We start from the raw sequence: 18077 nt of genomic DNA, 5'->3' as shown, positions 1-18077 counted from the left end.
ACCCGTCACGTGTGCACCCTCTCCGGCCTCTAGGTCTCCAGGCTGCTCATTATGATAAACACCCGTCACGTGTGCACCCTCTCCGGCCTCTAGGTCTCCAGGCTGCTCATTATGATAAACACCCGTCACGTGTGCACCCTCCCCGGCCTCTAGGTCTCCAGGCTGCTCATTATGATAAACACCCGTCACGTGTGCACCCTCCCCGGCCTCTAGGTCTCCAGGCTGCTCATTATGATAAACACCCGTCACGTGTGCACCCTCTCCGGCCTCTAGGTCTCCAGGCTGCTCATTATGATAAACACCCGTCACGTGTGCACCCTCTCCGGCCTCTAGGTCTCCAGGCTGCTCATTATGATAAACACCCGTCACGTGTGCACCCTCTCCGGCCTCTAGGTCTCCAGGCTGCTCATTATGATAAACACCCGTCACGTGTGCACCCTCTCCGGCCTCTAGGTCTCCAGGCTGCTCATTATGATAAACACCCGTCACGTGTGCACCCTCTCCGGCCTCTAGGTCTCCAGGCTGCTCATTATGATAAACACCCGTCACGTGTGCACCCTCTCCGGCCTCTAGGTCTCCAGGCTGCTCATTATGATAAACACCCGTCACGTGTGCACCCTCTCCGGCCTCTAGGTCTCCAGGCTGCTCATTATGATAAACACCCGTCACGTGTGCACCCTCTCCGGCCTCTAGGTCTCCAGGCTGCTCATTATGATAAACACCCGTCACGTGTGCACCCTCTCCGACCTCTAGGGCTCCAGGCTGCTCATTATGATAAACACCCGTCACGTGTGCACCCTCTCCGGACTCTAGGTCTCCAGGCTGCTCATTATGATAAACACCCGTCACGTGTGCACCCTCTCCGGACTCTAGGTCTCCAGGCTGCTCATTATGATAAACACCCGTCACGTGTGCACCCTCTCCGGCCTCTAGGTCTCCAGGCTGCTCATTATGATAAACACCCGTCACGTGTGCACCCTCTCCGGCCTCTAGGTCTCCAGGCTGCTCATTATGATAAACACCCGTCACGTGTGCACCCTCTCCGGCCTCTAGGTCTCCAGGCTGCTCATTATGATAAACACCCGTCACGTGTGCACCCTCTCCGGCCTCTAGGTCTCCAGGCTGCTCATTATGATAAACACCCGTCACGTGTGCACCCTCTCCGGCCTCTAGGTCTCCAGGCTGCTCATTATGATAAACACCCGTCACGTGTGCACCCTCTCCGGCCTCTAGGTCTCCAGGCTGCTCATTATGATAAACACCCGTCACGTGTGCACCCTCTCCGGCCTCTAGGTCTCCAGGCTGCTCATTATGATAAACACCCGTCACGTGTGCACCCTCTCCGGCCTCTAGGTCTCCAGGCTGCTCATTATGATAAACACCCGTCACGTGTGCACCCTCTCCGGCCTCTAGGTCTCCAGGCTGCTCATTATGATAAACACCCGTCACGTGTGCACCCTCTCCGGCCTCTAGGTCTCCAGGCTGCTCATTATGATAAACACCCGTCACGTGTGCACCCTCTCCGGCCTCTAGGTCTCCAGGCTGCTCATTATGATAAACACCCGTCACGTGTGCACCCTCTCCGGCCTCTAGGTCTCCAGGCTGCTCATTATGATAAACACCCGTCACGTGTGCACCCTCTCCGGCCTCTAGGTCTCCAGGCTGCTCATTATGATAAACACCCGTCACGTGTGCACCCTCTCCGGCCTCTAGGTCTCCAGGCTGCTCATTATGATAAACACCCGTCACGTGTGCACCCTCTCCGGCCTCTAGGTCTCCAGGCTGCTCATTATGATAAACACCCGTCACGTGTGCACCCTCTCCGGCCTCTAGGTCTCCAGGCTGCTCATTATGATAAACACCCGTCACGTGTGCACCCTCTCCGGCCTCTAGGTCTCCAGGCTGCTCATTATGATAAACACCCGTCACGTGTGCACCCTCTCCGGCCTCTAGGTCTCCAGGCTGCTCATTATGATAAACACCCGTCACGTGTGCACCCTCTCCGGCCTCTAGGTCTCCAGGCTGCTCATTATGATAAACACCCGTCACGTGTGCACCCTCTCCGGCCTCTAGGTCTCCAGGCTGCTCATTATGATAAACACCCGTCACGTGTGCACCCTCCCCGGCCTCTAGGTCTCCAGGCTGCTCATTATGATAAACACCCGTCACGTGTGCACCCTCCCCGGCCTCTAGGTCTCCAGGCTGCTCATTATGATAAACACCCGTCACGTGTGCACCCTCTCCGGCCTCTAGGTCTCCAGGCTGCTCATTATGATAAACACCCGTCACGTGTGCACCCTCTCCGGCCTCTAGGTCTCCAGGCTGCTCATTATGATAAACACCCGTCACGTGTGCACCCTCTCCGGCCTCTAGGTCTCCAGGCTGCTCATTATGATAAACACCCGTCACGTGTGCACCCTCTCCGGCCTCTAGGTCTCCAGGCTGCTCATTATGATAAACACCCGTCACGTGTGCACCCTCTCCGGCCTCTAGGTCTCCAGGCTGCTCATTATGATAAACACCCGTCACGTGTGCACCCTCTCCGGCCTCTAGGTCTCCAGGCTGCTCATTATGATAAACACCCGTCACGTGTGCACCCTCTCCGGCCTCTAGGTCTCCAGGCTGCTCATTATGATAAACACCCGTCACGTGTGCACCCTCTCCGGCCTCTAGGTCTCCAGGCTGCTCATTATGATAAACACCCGTCACGTGTGCACCCTCTCCGACCTCTAGGGCTCCAGGCTGCTCATTATGATAAACACCCGTCACGTGTGCACCCTCTCCGGACTCTAGGTCTCCAGGCTGCTCATTATGATAAACACCCGTCACGTGTGCACCCTCTCCGGACTCTAGGTCTCCAGGCTGCTCATTATGATAAACACCCGTCACGTGTGCACCCTCTCCGGCCTCTAGGTCTCCAGGCTGCTCATTATGATAAACACCCGTCACGTGTGCACCCTCTCCGGCCTCTAGGTCTCCAGGCTGCTCATTATGATAAACACCCGTCACGTGTGCACCCTCTCCGGCCTCTAGGTCTCCAGGCTGCTCATTATGATAAACACCCGTCACGTGTGCACCCTCTCCGGCCTCTAGGTCTCCAGGCTGCTCATTATGATAAACACCCGTCACGTGTGCACCCTCTCCGGCCTCTAGGTCTCCAGGCTGCTCATTATGATAAACACCCGTCACGTGTGCACCCTCTCCGGCCTCTAGGTCTCCAGGCTGCTCATTATGATAAACACCCGTCACGTGTGCACCCTCTCCGGCCTCTAGGTCTCCAGGCTGCTCATTATGATAAACACCCGTCACGTGTGCACCCTCTCCGGCCTCTAGGTCTCCAGGCTGCTCATTATGATAAACACCCGTCACGTGTGCACCCTCTCCGGCCTCTAGGTCTCCAGGCTGCTCATTATGATAAACACCCGTCACGTGTGCACCCTCTCCGGCCTCTAGGTCTCCAGGCTGCTCATTATGATAAACACCCGTCACGTGTGCACCCTCTCCGGCCTCTAGGTCTCCAGGCTGCTCATTATGATAAACACCCGTCACGTGTGCACCCTCTCCGGCCTCTAGGTCTCCAGGCTGCTCATTATGATAAACACCCGTCACGTGTGCACCCTCTCCGGCCTCTAGGTCTCCAGGCTGCTCATTATGATAAACACCCGTCACGTGTGCACCCTCTCCGGCCTCTAGGTCTCCAGGCTGCTCATTATGATAAACACCCGTCACGTGTGCACCCTCTCCGGCCTCTAGGTCTCCAGGCTGCTCATTATGATAAACACCCGTCACGTGTGCACCCTCTCCGGCCTCTAGGTCTCCAGGCTGCTCATTATGATAAACACCCGTCACGTGTGCACCCTCTCCGGCCTCTAGGTCTCCAGGCTGCTCATTATGATAAACACCCGTCACGTGTGCACCCTCTCCGGCCTCTAGGTCTCCAGGCTGCTCATTATGATAAACACCCGTCACGTGTGCACCCTCTCCGGCCTCTAGGTCTCCAGGCTGCTCATTATGATAAACACCCGTCACCATCGTTACGCTCCTTGATTACCTGCCCTATATATGTCACTCCCTTCGGTTCCTTCCTTTCCCAGGCATCATTGTTTCTGTTCCTGGGTCATGTCTGTGCGTTGTTTGTGTTACGCGTTTGCTTCATTTATTTATTAAAATCACTCCCTCCCTGAACTTGCTTCCCGACTCTCAGCGCACATCGTTACAATATCACATTTCAGCCAGAACGCCCAGCCAGCCCACTCAAGGGAAAGTTTGGGGAAACAAAAGTTTAATACAAACGCCTTCACAAGACCATAACATATGCAAATATGTCCCCCTTTGTGTTTTACACCTCCAGCAGAATGACATTTCTGAGTGCATGATATTCACTCATACTGGCATATAGTATGTTCTCTGGATGGTCTTAAACTGCAGTAATTTATGTCTGAGATTATATGAACATGATGGGGCATTCAAACACATCTGTATCCATTCATCATCATCATCAATAGTGTCTCCCAGGTCTTCCTTACATTTTTGTTTTGTCTCATTGCGAAAAGCCTCTCAACCCTCGATACAGTTTGGAAATCAACTTTAGAAGTTTGTCAGACTGCCTTAAAATAGTTTCAATAAACTGTATCTGCAAAAGTTCACCTCAGCGCCGTCACAGACTGGTCTTCCCTAGCTGCCTGACCTCTGCTCCGTCACAGACTGGTCTTCCCTAGCTGCCTGACCTCTGCTCCGTCACAGACTGGTCTTCCCTGACTGGCTGACCTCTGCTCCGTCACAGACTGGTCTTCCCTGACTGCCTGACCTCTGCGCCGTCACAGACTGGTCTTCCCTAGCTGCATGACCTCTGCTCCGTCACAGACTGGTCTTCCCTAGCTGCATGACCTCTGCTCCGTCACAGACTGGTCTTCCCTGACTGCCTGATCCTGATGAGACCCCTGTCACCATATGATCCTGCACAGATGAGGCATGACAAAGAATTACCTTGGTGTACATTTATACATTATATTATCCAAGAATAAAAATGGTTAAATAATTGAAATTACCATTATACCCTGATCCCAGACTGTAGCCATCAACTCGAGATGGAACTTTGTATCCATTCGCTGATTGTTATAATATTCAGCTAAATTCACCTGAGCTCCGTAGACTGGTCTTCCCTGGTTGTCTGATCCTGCTGGGACACCTGTCACCATCTGATCCTGCTGGGACATTATGAGCATAGTGTTGTGTATTGACTGCGCACCATGACAGTGAAGCCTGTAGAGCTGTTTATACCGTGTCAGTGTGAAAAGTAGTGAATTAATTAGGGACACTGACAGATCAATAAAGTTACATTGCTATACTGACTAATAACAACTCACATTGCGCTGAAAAAAACTAATACAATATCGGTTTTCAATCATTTGGCCTAGTGTGGTCTAGTGTGGATTGAGACAAAAATATTACCTAAGGTTAATGAGCTAGCTAGCGTTAGCCAACTTTTGGCTAGCTCTAGCTAATGGTACATAATCAAATTGACTTCTGTTGAAATGGGACAAAACAAAGGCTACAAAACGTGTCCATACACGCGAGCTGTTAGATACTGCTACCTGACAGATAATTAGAGGCTAGCTAGAGCTCAACTGGCTATGGTAGCTACTAGCAAGCTGCTAGTAGTTCATTCACTTCAGTCGAGAGGGACTGAAACATTAGCTAACGTAACATGTCAGTTACACTACTAGCTCAGCAGCACTGGGAATAAATACTCCCCCCTCCCCCTGTCAAACAGCAGTTACCTTGCCAGCTAGGTCAGTCAACTAAAGAGTAGCCAGTTTCTGCTCTGCTTGCATTCACAACTCATTGAAAGAGCGTAACAGACAGCAGCTGCCGCTGTTCATCTCTCACATGCTGGTCCTATACACCAGCTTTGCCTACCTGACCTCTCTGAGGACCCCTCATAATGCGGGAGTCCACTGTGAAAGTGAAAGTTGCACCCCTTCCCTTAGGTCTAGATATGGGAATGTACTGTTACTAAAGGTCATGTGAACATGAAATTGTACTAATCTGAAGTATTTAAACTCTGTGACCTACTTTGATGAAGTCTTGTGTATGCTTCATTCTCAAACCTTCCCCTTTGTCCCTGCAGGTACCAGCTGAAGCTGTATGCTCGGATATGTCTGGACCGCCAGTACCTGGCCATAGGTGAGATCTCTAAGCAGCTGGATGTGGAACTCATCTTCCTGTGTATGATGGACGAGACGCTGCCCTTTGACCTCAGAGCCTCCTTCTGCAGACTCATGCTGCACACGCACGTCGACCGAGACCCTCAGGAGCTGGTGACCCCTGTCAAGTTTGCACGTCTGTGGACAGAGATCCCAACCTCCATCACAATTAAAGAGTGAGACTTCAAGCATTTTTTCCCCAGAACATTCCATTGTGCACATTGAGGTACGGTTTAACTAAGGCTGTGTATTTCTTTATCTCTTCCCTTGCTTAGTTATGATTCCAACATGGATGACTTGCGGGACAATAAGAAGAACAAGTTTGCCAACACCATGGTGTTCATGGAGGAGTACCTCAACAACGTCCTCAATGACGACTTGCCCTTCGCTGACGAGGAGAAGAACAAACTCACCTATGAGGTGTCAATTCCCTCGTCATTCCTATTACCATTTAACAATACTGTGAAAACCTCAAAAACACCTATATTTGGTAATGGTACAAGAACTCTCTGGCTCGCTACCACTTTAGAATGATAACTGCTAGAATGTTCTGTCCCCTCAGGTGGTGAGCCTGGCCAGACACCTCATCTACTTCGGCTTCTACAGTTTCTTTGAGCTGCTGAGGTTGACACGCACTCTTCTGGGAATCATTGACTGTATTCCCAACCCTTCCCTTCACCCTGTGCTACAGGACGATGGTAGTGGTAAGAGGATAAGAAACACCTCTTCTCTGCATTCAACAGTATTAGGGGAGAATTACCACACATTTTATGAAAAACAACAAACTGACGATCATATTCGGGTTTCCTCAATGCTTTTCACCATCTCCGTAATAATGAAGTGGTTTCAGGGTTCTTTACATCTCCCATTCTGTGTTTTAGGAAAGAACATGAAGCGTTCCATCCATGGCGTGGGTCAGATGATGTCCACCATGGTACTGACCAGGAAACAGTCCATGTTTGGAGGTCCAGGGAGGAGTGTTTCCATTATAGAAGGACCGAACCGCAGCAAGGACAGCATCGGCAAACAGGACATCACCGTCATGGACACCAAGTTGAAAATACTGGAAATCCTGCAGGTTGGATAAACCTACTGGAAGCTACGACATCTTCTCATAGGGTTGTGTTTATGCTTGTAATGGAAAACAAGTCATAGCCCTTCATGTATCCCTTTTAATGCGAAGCACTGTTCTTTCTTTCTCTTGTTGATCTTCAGTTTATCCTGAATGTCCGCCTGGATTACCGGCTCTCCTTCCTGCTGTCTGTCTTCAAGAAGGAGTTTGTTGATGTTTATCCCATGGCAGATGCCGATGCTACAACATCAATGGAGCAAGCAGGTAGTGCAGTGGCTATTTTAAGGGACCCATTCCTGTCTACATTATTCTTCTTTGAACAGCTTCTCTCCACCTCCATAAATCACATCCTTAACTCTGTCTTTAAACAGCCACCATCAACCTGCAGCACATAGGAGATCAGGCAGAGGCCATGTTTGGTGTGGGGTAGGTTCACTACATAATTCCTTCTCCAGAACATGTGTTGTTGTTATAATAATAATAATAATAAGTAATTTAGCAGATGCCTTTATTCAAAGCGACTTACATTCATGCGTGCATACATTTTACATATGGGCAGTCCCGGGAATTGAAACCACAATCTTGGTATTGCAAGAGCCATGCGCTACCAACTGAGATACAGAGGAGCACATACTAACCCATGACTGTGTCCTCCTGTCAGGAAGGGTAACAGCATGCTAACCCGTGACTATGTCTTCCTGTCAGGAAGGGGAACAGCATGCTAACCCGTGACTATGTCTTCCTGTCAGGAAGGGTAACAGCATGCTAACCCTTGACTGTGTCCTCCTGTCAGGAAGGGTAACAGCATGCTAACCCGTGACTATGTCTTCCTGTCAGGAAGGGGAACAGCATGCTAACCCGTGACTGTGTCCTCTTGTCAGGAAGGGTAACAGCATGCTAACCCTTGACTGTGTCCTCCTGTCAGGAAGGGGAACAGCATACTAGAGGTGGATGATGAGGGAGGTCGAATGTTCTTGAGGGTGTTGATCCACCTCACCATGCATGATTACCCTCCACTGGTGTCTGGGGCCCTCCAGCTGCTCTTCAAGCACTTCAGCCAGAGACAGGAGGTGCTGCACACCTTTAAACAGGTAAGGAGATCAATTCAAAATGATGAAATCACTGAAGGCAAACAAATAATAAACAAACAATAATGACCTGCACTCCAATATAAACTTGGTACAGGATCGTCAAGTACTCTATTGCCATCTCGTTCTTATACAGTATCTATATATTCTTGCTATCTTTGTTTCCCGGTCTCTCTGAAATTCTCTCCATGTTGTCCTCAGGTCCAGTTGTTGATCTCGGGGCAGGATGTTGATAACTACAAGCTGATAAAGAGTGACCTTGACCTTCTCCGCACCATGGTGGAGAAGTCTGAGCTCTGGGTGGACAAGAAGAGCGGCTCTGGTGGAGGGGAGGGGAAGAAGGACAAAAATGAAAATGTAGAGGTGAGGGCTTTAGATTGAAGAAACTCTATTATTACCAGTGTAGGAACTAACACCATGCTAACAGCACTTAGTGTAGAAACTAACACCGTGTTAACAGCACTTAGTGTAGGAACTAACACCATCCTAACAGCACTTAGTGTAGGAACTAACACCGTGCTAACAGCACTTAGTGTAGAAACTAACACCGTGCTAACAGCACTTAGTGTAGAAACTAACACCGTGCTAACAGCACTTAGTGTAGAAACTAACACTGTGCTAACAGCACTTAGTGTAGGAACTAACACCGTGCTAACAGCACTTAGTGTAGAAACTAACACCGTGCTAACAGCACTTAGTGTAGGAACTAACACCGTGCTAACAGCACTTAGTGTAGAAACTAACACCGTGCTAACAGCACTTAGTGTTGGACCTAACACCTTGCTAACACCATGCTAACAGCACTTAGTGTAGGAACTAACACCGTGCTAACAGCACTTAGTGTAGGAACTAACACCGTGCTAACAGCACTTAGTGTAGAAACTAACACCGTGCTAACATCACTTAGTGTAGAAACTAACACCGTGCTAACACCGTGCTAACACCGTGCTAACAGCACTTAGTGTAGAAACTAACACCGTGCTAACAGCACTTAGTGTAGAAACTAACACTGTGCTAACACCGTGCTAACACCGTGCTAACACTGTGCTAACAGTACTTAGTGTAGGAACTAACACCGTGCTAATAGCACTTAGTGTAGGAACTAAAACCGTGCTAACATCACTTAGTGTAGGAACTAACACCGTGCTAACATCACTTAGTGTAGGAACTAACACCGTGCTAACAGCACTTAGTGTAGAAACGAACACCGTGCTAACAGCACTTAGTGTAGGAACTAACACCGTGCTAACAGCACTTAGTGTAGAAACTAACACCGTGCTAACAGCACTTAGTGTATGAACTAACACCGTGCTACACCGTGCTAACAGCACTTCTGATTTCCTTTTAGATGGACTTAGAGGATGTGACCCTGAAGAAAGAGCAGTTGGATAAGAGCAATGAGAACTACCAGAAAGTCAGAGAGGTGTGTATCTTTTCCATTGGAGCTGTCACGTTTTCCTTCACCCAGGTTAGCATGTCCCATAGTCCCCGCGGAGTAGTGTTGAGCTGTATTTCTGAAGACATTCTGTTTCCTCCAGATCATGGAGCGTCTGAATAAGATGTGCAGCACGGGGGTGTGGAAGAAGCAGCAGAGGCTCCTGAAGAACATGGGAGCCCACAAAGTGATGCTGGACCTGCTGCAGGTGTCATATGATCAGGTGAGGGATGTACGTGAACGGTGCCTTACCCCCACACTGACAACAAAACACATAGTCCAATACTAACATATCTACTAAAACATCCCGGTGTTGTTATTTAAAGCCACCCTAAATAACATGACCTCTCTCTCTCTCTCTCTCTCTCTCTCTCACTCACACACACTTTCCTGGTTCTCAGCATGACACCAAGATGCAAGGGATCATCAGGTGCACTCACCTGTTCCTGCAGAAGTTCTGCATGGGGAACCTGGAGAACCAGGTGCTGCTTCATAAGAACCTCAGCCTCTTCCTGAACCCAGGAGTGAGTGAATTCACACACCATGTTGTTTTCCACTTCAATGCATCCTATTCTCATCAGACGTAATAATGAACCATCTCCTTTCCCTCTCTCCCTTTCTCCCTTCCCCTCTCTCTCTCTCTCTCTCTCTCTCTCTCTCTCTCTCGCTCTCCCTTCCCCTCTCTCTCCCTTCCTCTTCCCCTCTCTCTCCCTTCCTCTCTCTCCCTCTCTCTCCCTTCTCCCCCTTCTCTCCCTCTCTTCCCCTTCCTTCTCATCCTCTTGCTCCCTCTCTCCCTTCCCCATGTCTCTCCCCATTCCCCCTCTCCCCATTCCCTCTCCCTTTCCCCACTTTCTCTCTGTCCCTTTCCTTTCTCTCTGTCCCTTCCCCTCTCTCTTTCTCTCTGTTCCTTCCTTCCTTCCTTCCTTCCTTCCTTCCTTCCTTCCTTCCTTCCTTCCTTCCTTCCTTCCTTCCTCCCTTCCTTCCTTCCTTCCTTCCTTCCTTCCTTCCTTCCTTCCTTCCTTCCTTCCTTCCTTCCTTCCTTCCTTCCTTCCTTCCTTCCCCTCTCTCACTCGCTCTCTCTTTCTCTCTCCCCTTTCTCCCTCTCCCTTCCACTCGCTCCTTCTCTCGCTCTCTCCCTTCACCTGTTTCTCTTTCTCTCTACCCCCCCCCCCCCCAGCTCATGGAGGCTGAGACGGTTCAGCACATCTTCAGTAATAACTACCAACTGTGTACAGAGATCAGTGAGAACGTGCTGCAGCACTTCGTCCACTGCCTGGCCACTCACGGACGCCACGTCCAGTACCTCAACTTCCTGCACACCATCATCAAGGCCGAGGGGAAGTATGTGAAGAAGTGTCAGGACATGATTATGACTGAGGTAAGGAACCTTCCCCCACAATGCATTGTTAACCCTGACTTTTTAATTGGTATGGAATCAACCTCTAAAAGTTGTAAATAATGCTGAAGTTTTTTTCCATGTTTATCTTGTCTCGTCTGTTTTACAATCCAAAGTTTGTGTGTGAAACGCTACTAAAATAACAGATGAACCGAACCACATCCAGCCACATGACTCACATCGATAATGACGTAACTGTTCATCTCACACGGTGTGGTTGTCTCCCCTCTAGTTAACCAACGCCGGTGAGGATGTGGTGGTGTTTTATAATGACAAGGCGTCATTTTCCACCATGCTGGAGCTGATGGCAGAGTCCAGGGAGGGGGTTCAGGAGCACAGCCCCCTGCGCTACCACATCTCTCTGGTGGAGCTACTATCTGCCTGCGCTGAGGGCAAGAACGTTTACACAGAGATCAAATGTACCTCGCTGCTGCCCCTAGAGGACGTGATGAGAGTGGTCACACACGAGGACTGTATCACAGAGGTATGTCTCAAATGGAACAGGCATATAATTAATTAGTTAGTAGCCTCTATTATCCTCATTTAGAAAAAAAACACAGCAGCATGTAATGATCTGCGGACATACACCTGCAAAGGTAACATAATCATTACAAAATGTAAAGACGGCTGACCCAGCTGTGTGTGTGTGTGTGTGTGTTCCTCAGGTGAAGGTTGCCTATGTGAACTTTGTGAATCACTGCTACGTAGACACAGAGGTAGAGATGAAGGAGATTTACACCAGCAACCACATCTGGAAACTGTTTGAGGACTTCATCGTGGACATGGCCAGGGTAAGTCTCACTCCCCAATCAATGGGACCACTCTCACCCACAAGTCTCATCCTCTCTGTGTTTTTCGCAATCACATGACACGGCAAGATTGTATCCTATATTTTAAGCCTTTTCCAGAAATGAGAATTACATCAAACATGAAAGCGATTGTCTGAGGATGGAGCTGGACCATCTGACATAAAAAAGATAAAGGGACAGTTTGATGAAAAAGCTTTAAATAAAAAGGTTAAAATGCAGGCATGTCGTATGATGGCGTGAAACAGAGGGCCCTAACAGGGTCATACTGCCTGACCTGACCCGTGGGTCTTTGGGTAAAGTGACCCCGGCCTTTCTTCTATAGTTCCTGTCCTCTCTAATCCCTCTAGGTGTGTAACAAGAGAGAGAAGCGTCTGACTGACCCAATCCTGGAGAAGTACATCATCAACGTGGTGTTTGACACCATCAATGCCTTCTTCAGCTCCCCCTTCTCTGAAAACAGCACCTCTCTACAGGTCAGCACACTGCTGCTGCCTACTCAGAGGCTTTGTCATGATATAAAGTTTACTGTAGAGCCTGTGTATTGTCTTACAGTGTTTGTGTAGTCAGGAAGTGTAATGAATTCTCATTGTGTGACTCTGATATCCTCTGTGCCTTTAACCAGACCCACCACACCACAGTAACACAGCTGCTCCAGTCTAGCATGCGTCTGCTGGAATGTCCCTGGCTGCAGCAGCAACACAGAGGCCTGGTGGAGACCTGCATCCGTACCCTGGCTATGACAGGTGAGACGGACCTACTGCAGGGCCCAGAGGTGGGCTACAGTCAGGGGTATACAGGGCCCAGAGGTGGGCTACAGTCAGGACCATACAGGGCTCAGAGGTGGGCTACAGTCAGGGCCATACAGGGCCCAGAGGTGGGCAACAGTCAGGGGCATACAGGGCCCAGAGGTGGGCTACAGTCAGGGCCATACAGGGCCCAGAGGTGGGCTACAGTCAGGGGTATACAGGGCCCAGAGGTGGGCTACAGTCAGGGCCATACAGGGCCCTGAGGTGGGCTACAGTCAGGGGCATACAGGGCCCAGAGGTGGGCTATAGTCAGGGGCATACAGGGCCCAGAGGTGGGCTACAGTCAGGGGCATACAGGGCCCAGAGGTGGGCTACAGTCAGGGGCATACAGGGCCCAGAGGTGGGCTACAGTCAGGGGTATACAGGGCCTAGACACACAAGGTCAAATTAAGTCAGCGGCGGCAGGTAGCCTAGTGGTTAGAGCGTTGGACTAGTAATCGAAAGGTTGCAAGATCAAATCCCCGAGCTGACAAGGTAAAAATCTGTCGTTCTGTCCCTGAACAGGCAGTTAACCTACTGTTCCTAGGCTGTCATTGCAAATAAGAATTTGTTCTTAACTGACTTGCCTAGTTTAAATAAAGGTTTGTAAATATAACTTAAGATTGTTTGAATGGGAGTACCTTTTGATCTTAATGATGACTTTCTCCAATCTTATGTGTGCAGCGAAGAACCGTTCCATATCCCTGCCTCTGGACCTGGAGTCTCAGATCACCACCATGCTGAGCAGCAGTTCCCTCAACTCTCTGTCCCGCTCCAACCCCAACTACAAGAGCTCCACCCGCTCCAGCCGCCCCTCCGCCCCCAACAACCCCTGGGACTACAAGAACATCATTGAGAAGCTGCAGGTTGGACCCATAATCCACCCTGCTCCCATTCCCCTCCTGTGTCCATCACTTTATTCAGCCATAGCCACAACAGAAAGAGCAGTGGGAAAATTCCTTGGCCTCCGTCTCTCTGTCTCTTCACTGTTCTTGAGGGTTTGGTGTTTGACCCAGCGGGGTTATAACCCTGTCCCTTCTCTCTGTCTCTTCACTGTTCTTGAGGGTTTGGTGTTTGACCCAGCGGGGTTATAACCCTGTCCCTTCTCTCTGTCTCTTCACTGTTCTTGAGGGTTTGGTGTTTGACCCAGCGGGGTTATAACCCTGTCCCTTCTCTCTGTTTGTTCACTGTTCTTGAGGGTTTGGTGTTTGACCCAGCGGGGTTATAACCCTGTCCCTTCTCTCTGTCTCTTCACTGTTCTTGAGGGTTTGGTGTTTGACCCAGCGGGGTTATAACCCTGTCCCTTCTCTCTGTTTGTTCACTGTTCTTGAGGGTTTGGTGTTTGACCCAGCGGGGTTATAACCCTGTCCCTTCTCTCTGTCCCTTCACTGTTCTTGAGGGTTTGGTGTTTGACCCAGCGGGGTTATAACCCTGTCCCTTCTCTCTGTCTCTTCACTGTTCTTGAGGGTTTGGTGTTTGACCCAGCGGGGTTATAACCCTGTCCCTTCTCTCTGTTTGTTCACTGTTCTTGAGGGTTTGGTGTTTGACCCAGCGGGGTTATAACCCTGTCCCTTCTCTCTGACTCTTCACTGTTCTTGAGGGTTTGGTGTTTGACCCAGCGGGGTTATAACCCTGTCCCTTCTCTCTGTCTCTTCACTGTTCTTGAGGGTTTGGTGTTTGACCCAGCGGGGTTATAACCCTGTCCCTTCTCTCTGTCTCTTCACTGTTCTTGAGGGTTTGGTGTTTGACCCAGCGGGGTTATAACCCTGTCCCTTCCCTCTGTTTGCCTGTGATGTGAACATTGTTCCTCTACACTGATGTTATCTCCATATTTTATCGTATTGTGTGTTGATATTTTAATAATAAAAATTAAAGCTAGATTTGATTCATGTTCAGGATATCATCGGGACTCTGGAGCAGCGTCTGAAGCCGCTGTTGAACGCAGAGCTGTCTGTTCTGGTGGATGTCCTGCAGCAACCTGAACTCCTCTTCCTGGAAGGAACGGATGCACGGCAACGCTGCGAATCAGGAGGCTTCATCTCAAAGTAAGCCAAGGGTCTGCCCTTCTGAGGTGGGGAGGGTGTATTTATTTACCAGCACAGTGGAATTTACAGATACACATTTTTCCAAATGCTAAGTTAAAGGGCATTCCAATGAATAGTTTTAGTTCAATAGAGTGGAGCAAGTCTTTGTAAGAGTTGGCAGAGGTCTAACATTGTCACTGTGTACCTGTGGCCCAGACTGATTCAGCACACTAAAGCCCTGATGAACTCCGACGAGAAGCTCTGTATCAAGGTTCTGAGGATTCTGCAGGAGATGCTCATACGTACACTGGACTTTGACGAGAAGGTGAAGACTCAATGACCAGTCAGTGTAGGTCTGGTAGATTGACCAGTAGAATATCTGAGTCCATTTAAGAAAGGTTTTATGAAGGTGTGTAATTGAGGTACTATTTGGGTAAGAATCTAACCATGTTTTTTTGTGACTGAATTTCTCATCAATAAGGGGATTGCACTGAGGAAGGTGCTGCTACAGAACTACCTGTTCACCAACAAGAAGAACAACAAGGCAGAGCTGGTTGAACTTGGAGCAACAGGTTTGTTTATATTCAGCTTAGAACAAGATTATTACTGACTGTTCCTATTTACAGTGTGTTAATGTGCATGTCTATACTGATTGTGTTCCTATTTATACTGTGTTCCTGTTTACAGTGTGTGTTAATGAGTTAATGTGTATGTCTAGGTGCTGAGCAGGAAAGGGACTGGGTGGCTGTAGCTGCTATTCAGTGTCATCTGGACAGGGAGGGTGGGACTAAACTCTTCACCGACCTCATAATGAGTACCAAGAACAACAAGATTTTCCAGGAGAGCATCCAGATGGCCATATGTCTGATGGAGGGGGGCAACACAGAGATACAGGTAGGCTATAACACAGGAGAGCACCCAGATGGCCATATGTCTGATGGAGGGGGGCAACACAGAGATACAGGTAGGCTATAACACAGGAGAGCATCCAGATGGCCATATGTCTGATGGAGGGGGGCAACACAGAGATACAGGTAGGCTATAACACAGGAGAGCACCCAGATGGCCTTAGGACTACTGGATGGGGGCAACACAGAAATACAGGTAGGCTATAACACAGGAGAGCACCCAGATGGCCTTAGGACTACTGGAGGGGGGTAACACAGAGATACAGGTAGGCTATAACACAGGAGAGCACCCAGATGGCCTTAGGACTACTGGAGGAGGGCAACACACTGATAATTTTTGATCTCCTAGAACTCCTTCTACAAGCTGATGATGGGGGACAACAAGTCAGAGAAATTCTTCAAGGTCCTCCACGACCGGATGATAAACGCTCAGATGGACATCAAGGCCAACGTATCAGTCAGCGTGGGAGAGATGACTAACAAAGACCTTCAGACTGGTGAGAGGGACACTACTCTGATCTCAGATAGTCAAATGCAGGTTTCGACTGTCGTGGTTATGAAATAACAGAAAAAACTATGATTGTGTGTCAATGACTACGTATTGTACGTAAGTCTATATGGTACGGGTATATTGTATTTCACTTATATATATTATATTACATTTCACTTTGTTCATGGTTCCCTCCCTGGTATGTCTCCTGCCAGGCTCTGATGGGTCGGTTCTACCTGGCTCTGTTGTCCCGGCCTCTGAGTCTGATCAGCAAGAGACAGAGATGGGCCCTGCAGTTATCATCATGAAACCCATCCTACGCTTCCTCCAGCTGCTCTGTGAGAATCACAACCAGGACCTACAGGTGGGCGAGAGGCAGAACAAGCACAACTGATTCAGCTGAAACAGCTACTACTACTACTACTACTGTTACTGCTACTACCATTACTCCTACAGCTACCACTACTACTACTACTGTTACTGATACTACCATTACTACTACAGCTACCACTACTACTACTACTACTACTACTACTACTACTGTTACTGCTACTACTGTTACTACTACTACTACTGTTACTGCTACTACCATTACTACTACTTCTACCACTACTACTACCACTGTTACTACTACAGCTACCACTACTACTACCACTGTTACTACTACTGTTACTGCTACTACCACTACTACCATTATTACCACTGCTACTACCATTACTACTACTATTGTTACTGCTACTATTGTTACTGCTACTACTGTTACTACTACTACTGTTACTACTACTACTGTTACTACTACTACTGTTACTACTACTACTGTTACTACTACTGTTACTACTACTGCTGTTACTACTACTATTGTTACTACTACTGCTGTTACTACTACTATTGTTACTGCTACTACTGTTACTACTACTACTGTTACTACTACTACTGTTACTACTACTACTGTTACTACTACTGTTACTGCTACTACTGTTACTGCTACTACTACTACTACCATTGCTACTACCACTACTGCTGCTGTTACAAATACTAATTCTGCTACTGTTACTACTACCACTACTGCTACTACCACTACTGTTACTACTACTACTACCATTACTACTACTACTACTGTTACTGCTACTACCATTACTACTACTACCATTGTTACTGCTACTACTGCTGTTACTACTACTGTTACTACTACTACTATTACTACTACTTCTGTTACTACTACTACCATTACTACTAAGACTGCTATTACTACTGCTGCTGCTACTACCACTACTACTACTGTTACTACCACTACTACCATTACTACTTCTGCTACTGTTACTACTACCACTACTGCTACTACCACTGTTACTACTACTACCACTACTGTTACTACTACTACTACTGCTACTACCACTGTTACTACTACTACCACTACTGTTACTACTACTACTACTGCTATGACTACTGTTACTGGTGCTGCTACTACTATGACTACTGCTTCTGATACTACGACTGTTACTGCTGCTACTAGTGCTGCTGCTGTTGCTGTTACTTCTACTACTACGGCTACTACCACCACTACTACTGCTATGACTACTGTTACTGCTACTACTACTACTACTGCTTCTACTACTGTTACTGTTAATACTACTGCTGCTACCGGTGGTGCTGCTTCAACTACTGCTACTGATAATACTACTACTACTACTACTACTACTACTGATACTACTACCGATGCTGATACTACTACAGATACTGCTACTACTACTACTGATACTGCTACTACTACTGATACTGCTGCTGTTACTACTGATACTGCTGCTACTGCTACTACTAATACTACTACTACTGATACTGCTGCTACTCCTACTACTGCTGCTAC

At 48.5% G+C, this 18077-nt stretch overlaps 1 protein-coding gene across 7 annotated transcripts in view; it reads left to right on the top strand.

The window, feature by feature from the left end:
• Positions 1–18077, top strand: part of LOC109869089 (inositol 1,4,5-trisphosphate receptor type 3) — a 63740-nt gene that overhangs the window by 33370 nt on the left and 12293 nt on the right. For 5 of the 7 annotated variants that reach the window (XR_004205183.1, XR_004205182.1, XM_031803610.1 and 2 more), the window contains exons 19-41: positions 6131–6382; positions 6482–6626; positions 6769–6910; positions 7088–7284; positions 7422–7542; positions 7650–7704; positions 8204–8369; positions 8568–8729; positions 9715–9789; positions 9905–10033; positions 10203–10325; positions 10979–11179; positions 11430–11681; positions 11863–11988; positions 12354–12479; positions 12629–12749; positions 13476–13657; positions 14688–14836; positions 15032–15140; positions 15297–15387; positions 15534–15709; positions 16073–16220; positions 16429–16577. Coding sequence is in view for 5 of the 7 variants with exons in the window: in XM_031803610.1 (XP_031659470.1) it covers positions 6131–6382; positions 6482–6626; positions 6769–6910; positions 7088–7284; positions 7422–7542; positions 7650–7704; positions 8204–8369; positions 8568–8729; positions 9715–9789; positions 9905–10033; positions 10203–10325; positions 10979–11179; positions 11430–11681; positions 11863–11988; positions 12354–12479; positions 12629–12749; positions 13476–13657; positions 14688–14836; positions 15032–15140; positions 15297–15387; positions 15534–15709; positions 16073–16220; positions 16429–16577 (3397 nt within the window). In the remaining 2 variants the exon portion in view is untranslated. The remainder of the gene's footprint in view (positions 1–6130; positions 6383–6481; positions 6627–6768; positions 6911–7087; positions 7285–7421; positions 7543–7649; positions 7705–8203; positions 8370–8567; positions 8730–9714; positions 9790–9904; positions 10034–10202; positions 10326–10978; positions 11180–11429; positions 11682–11862; positions 11989–12353; positions 12480–12628; positions 12750–13475; positions 13658–14687; positions 14837–15031; positions 15141–15296; positions 15388–15533; positions 15710–16072; positions 16221–16428; positions 16578–18077) is intronic. The other 2 variants (XM_031803612.1, XM_031803611.1) reach the window with 1 other exon arrangement.

Source organism: Oncorhynchus kisutch, linkage group LG24 (genome assembly GCF_002021735.2).
Source record: "Oncorhynchus kisutch isolate 150728-3 linkage group LG24, Okis_V2, whole genome shotgun sequence".
Classification (NCBI taxonomy): Eukaryota; Metazoa; Chordata; class Actinopteri; order Salmoniformes; family Salmonidae; genus Oncorhynchus; species Oncorhynchus kisutch.
Note: the sequence above shows the minus strand (reverse complement) of the source record. Positions and strands in the feature narration are given on the sequence as shown.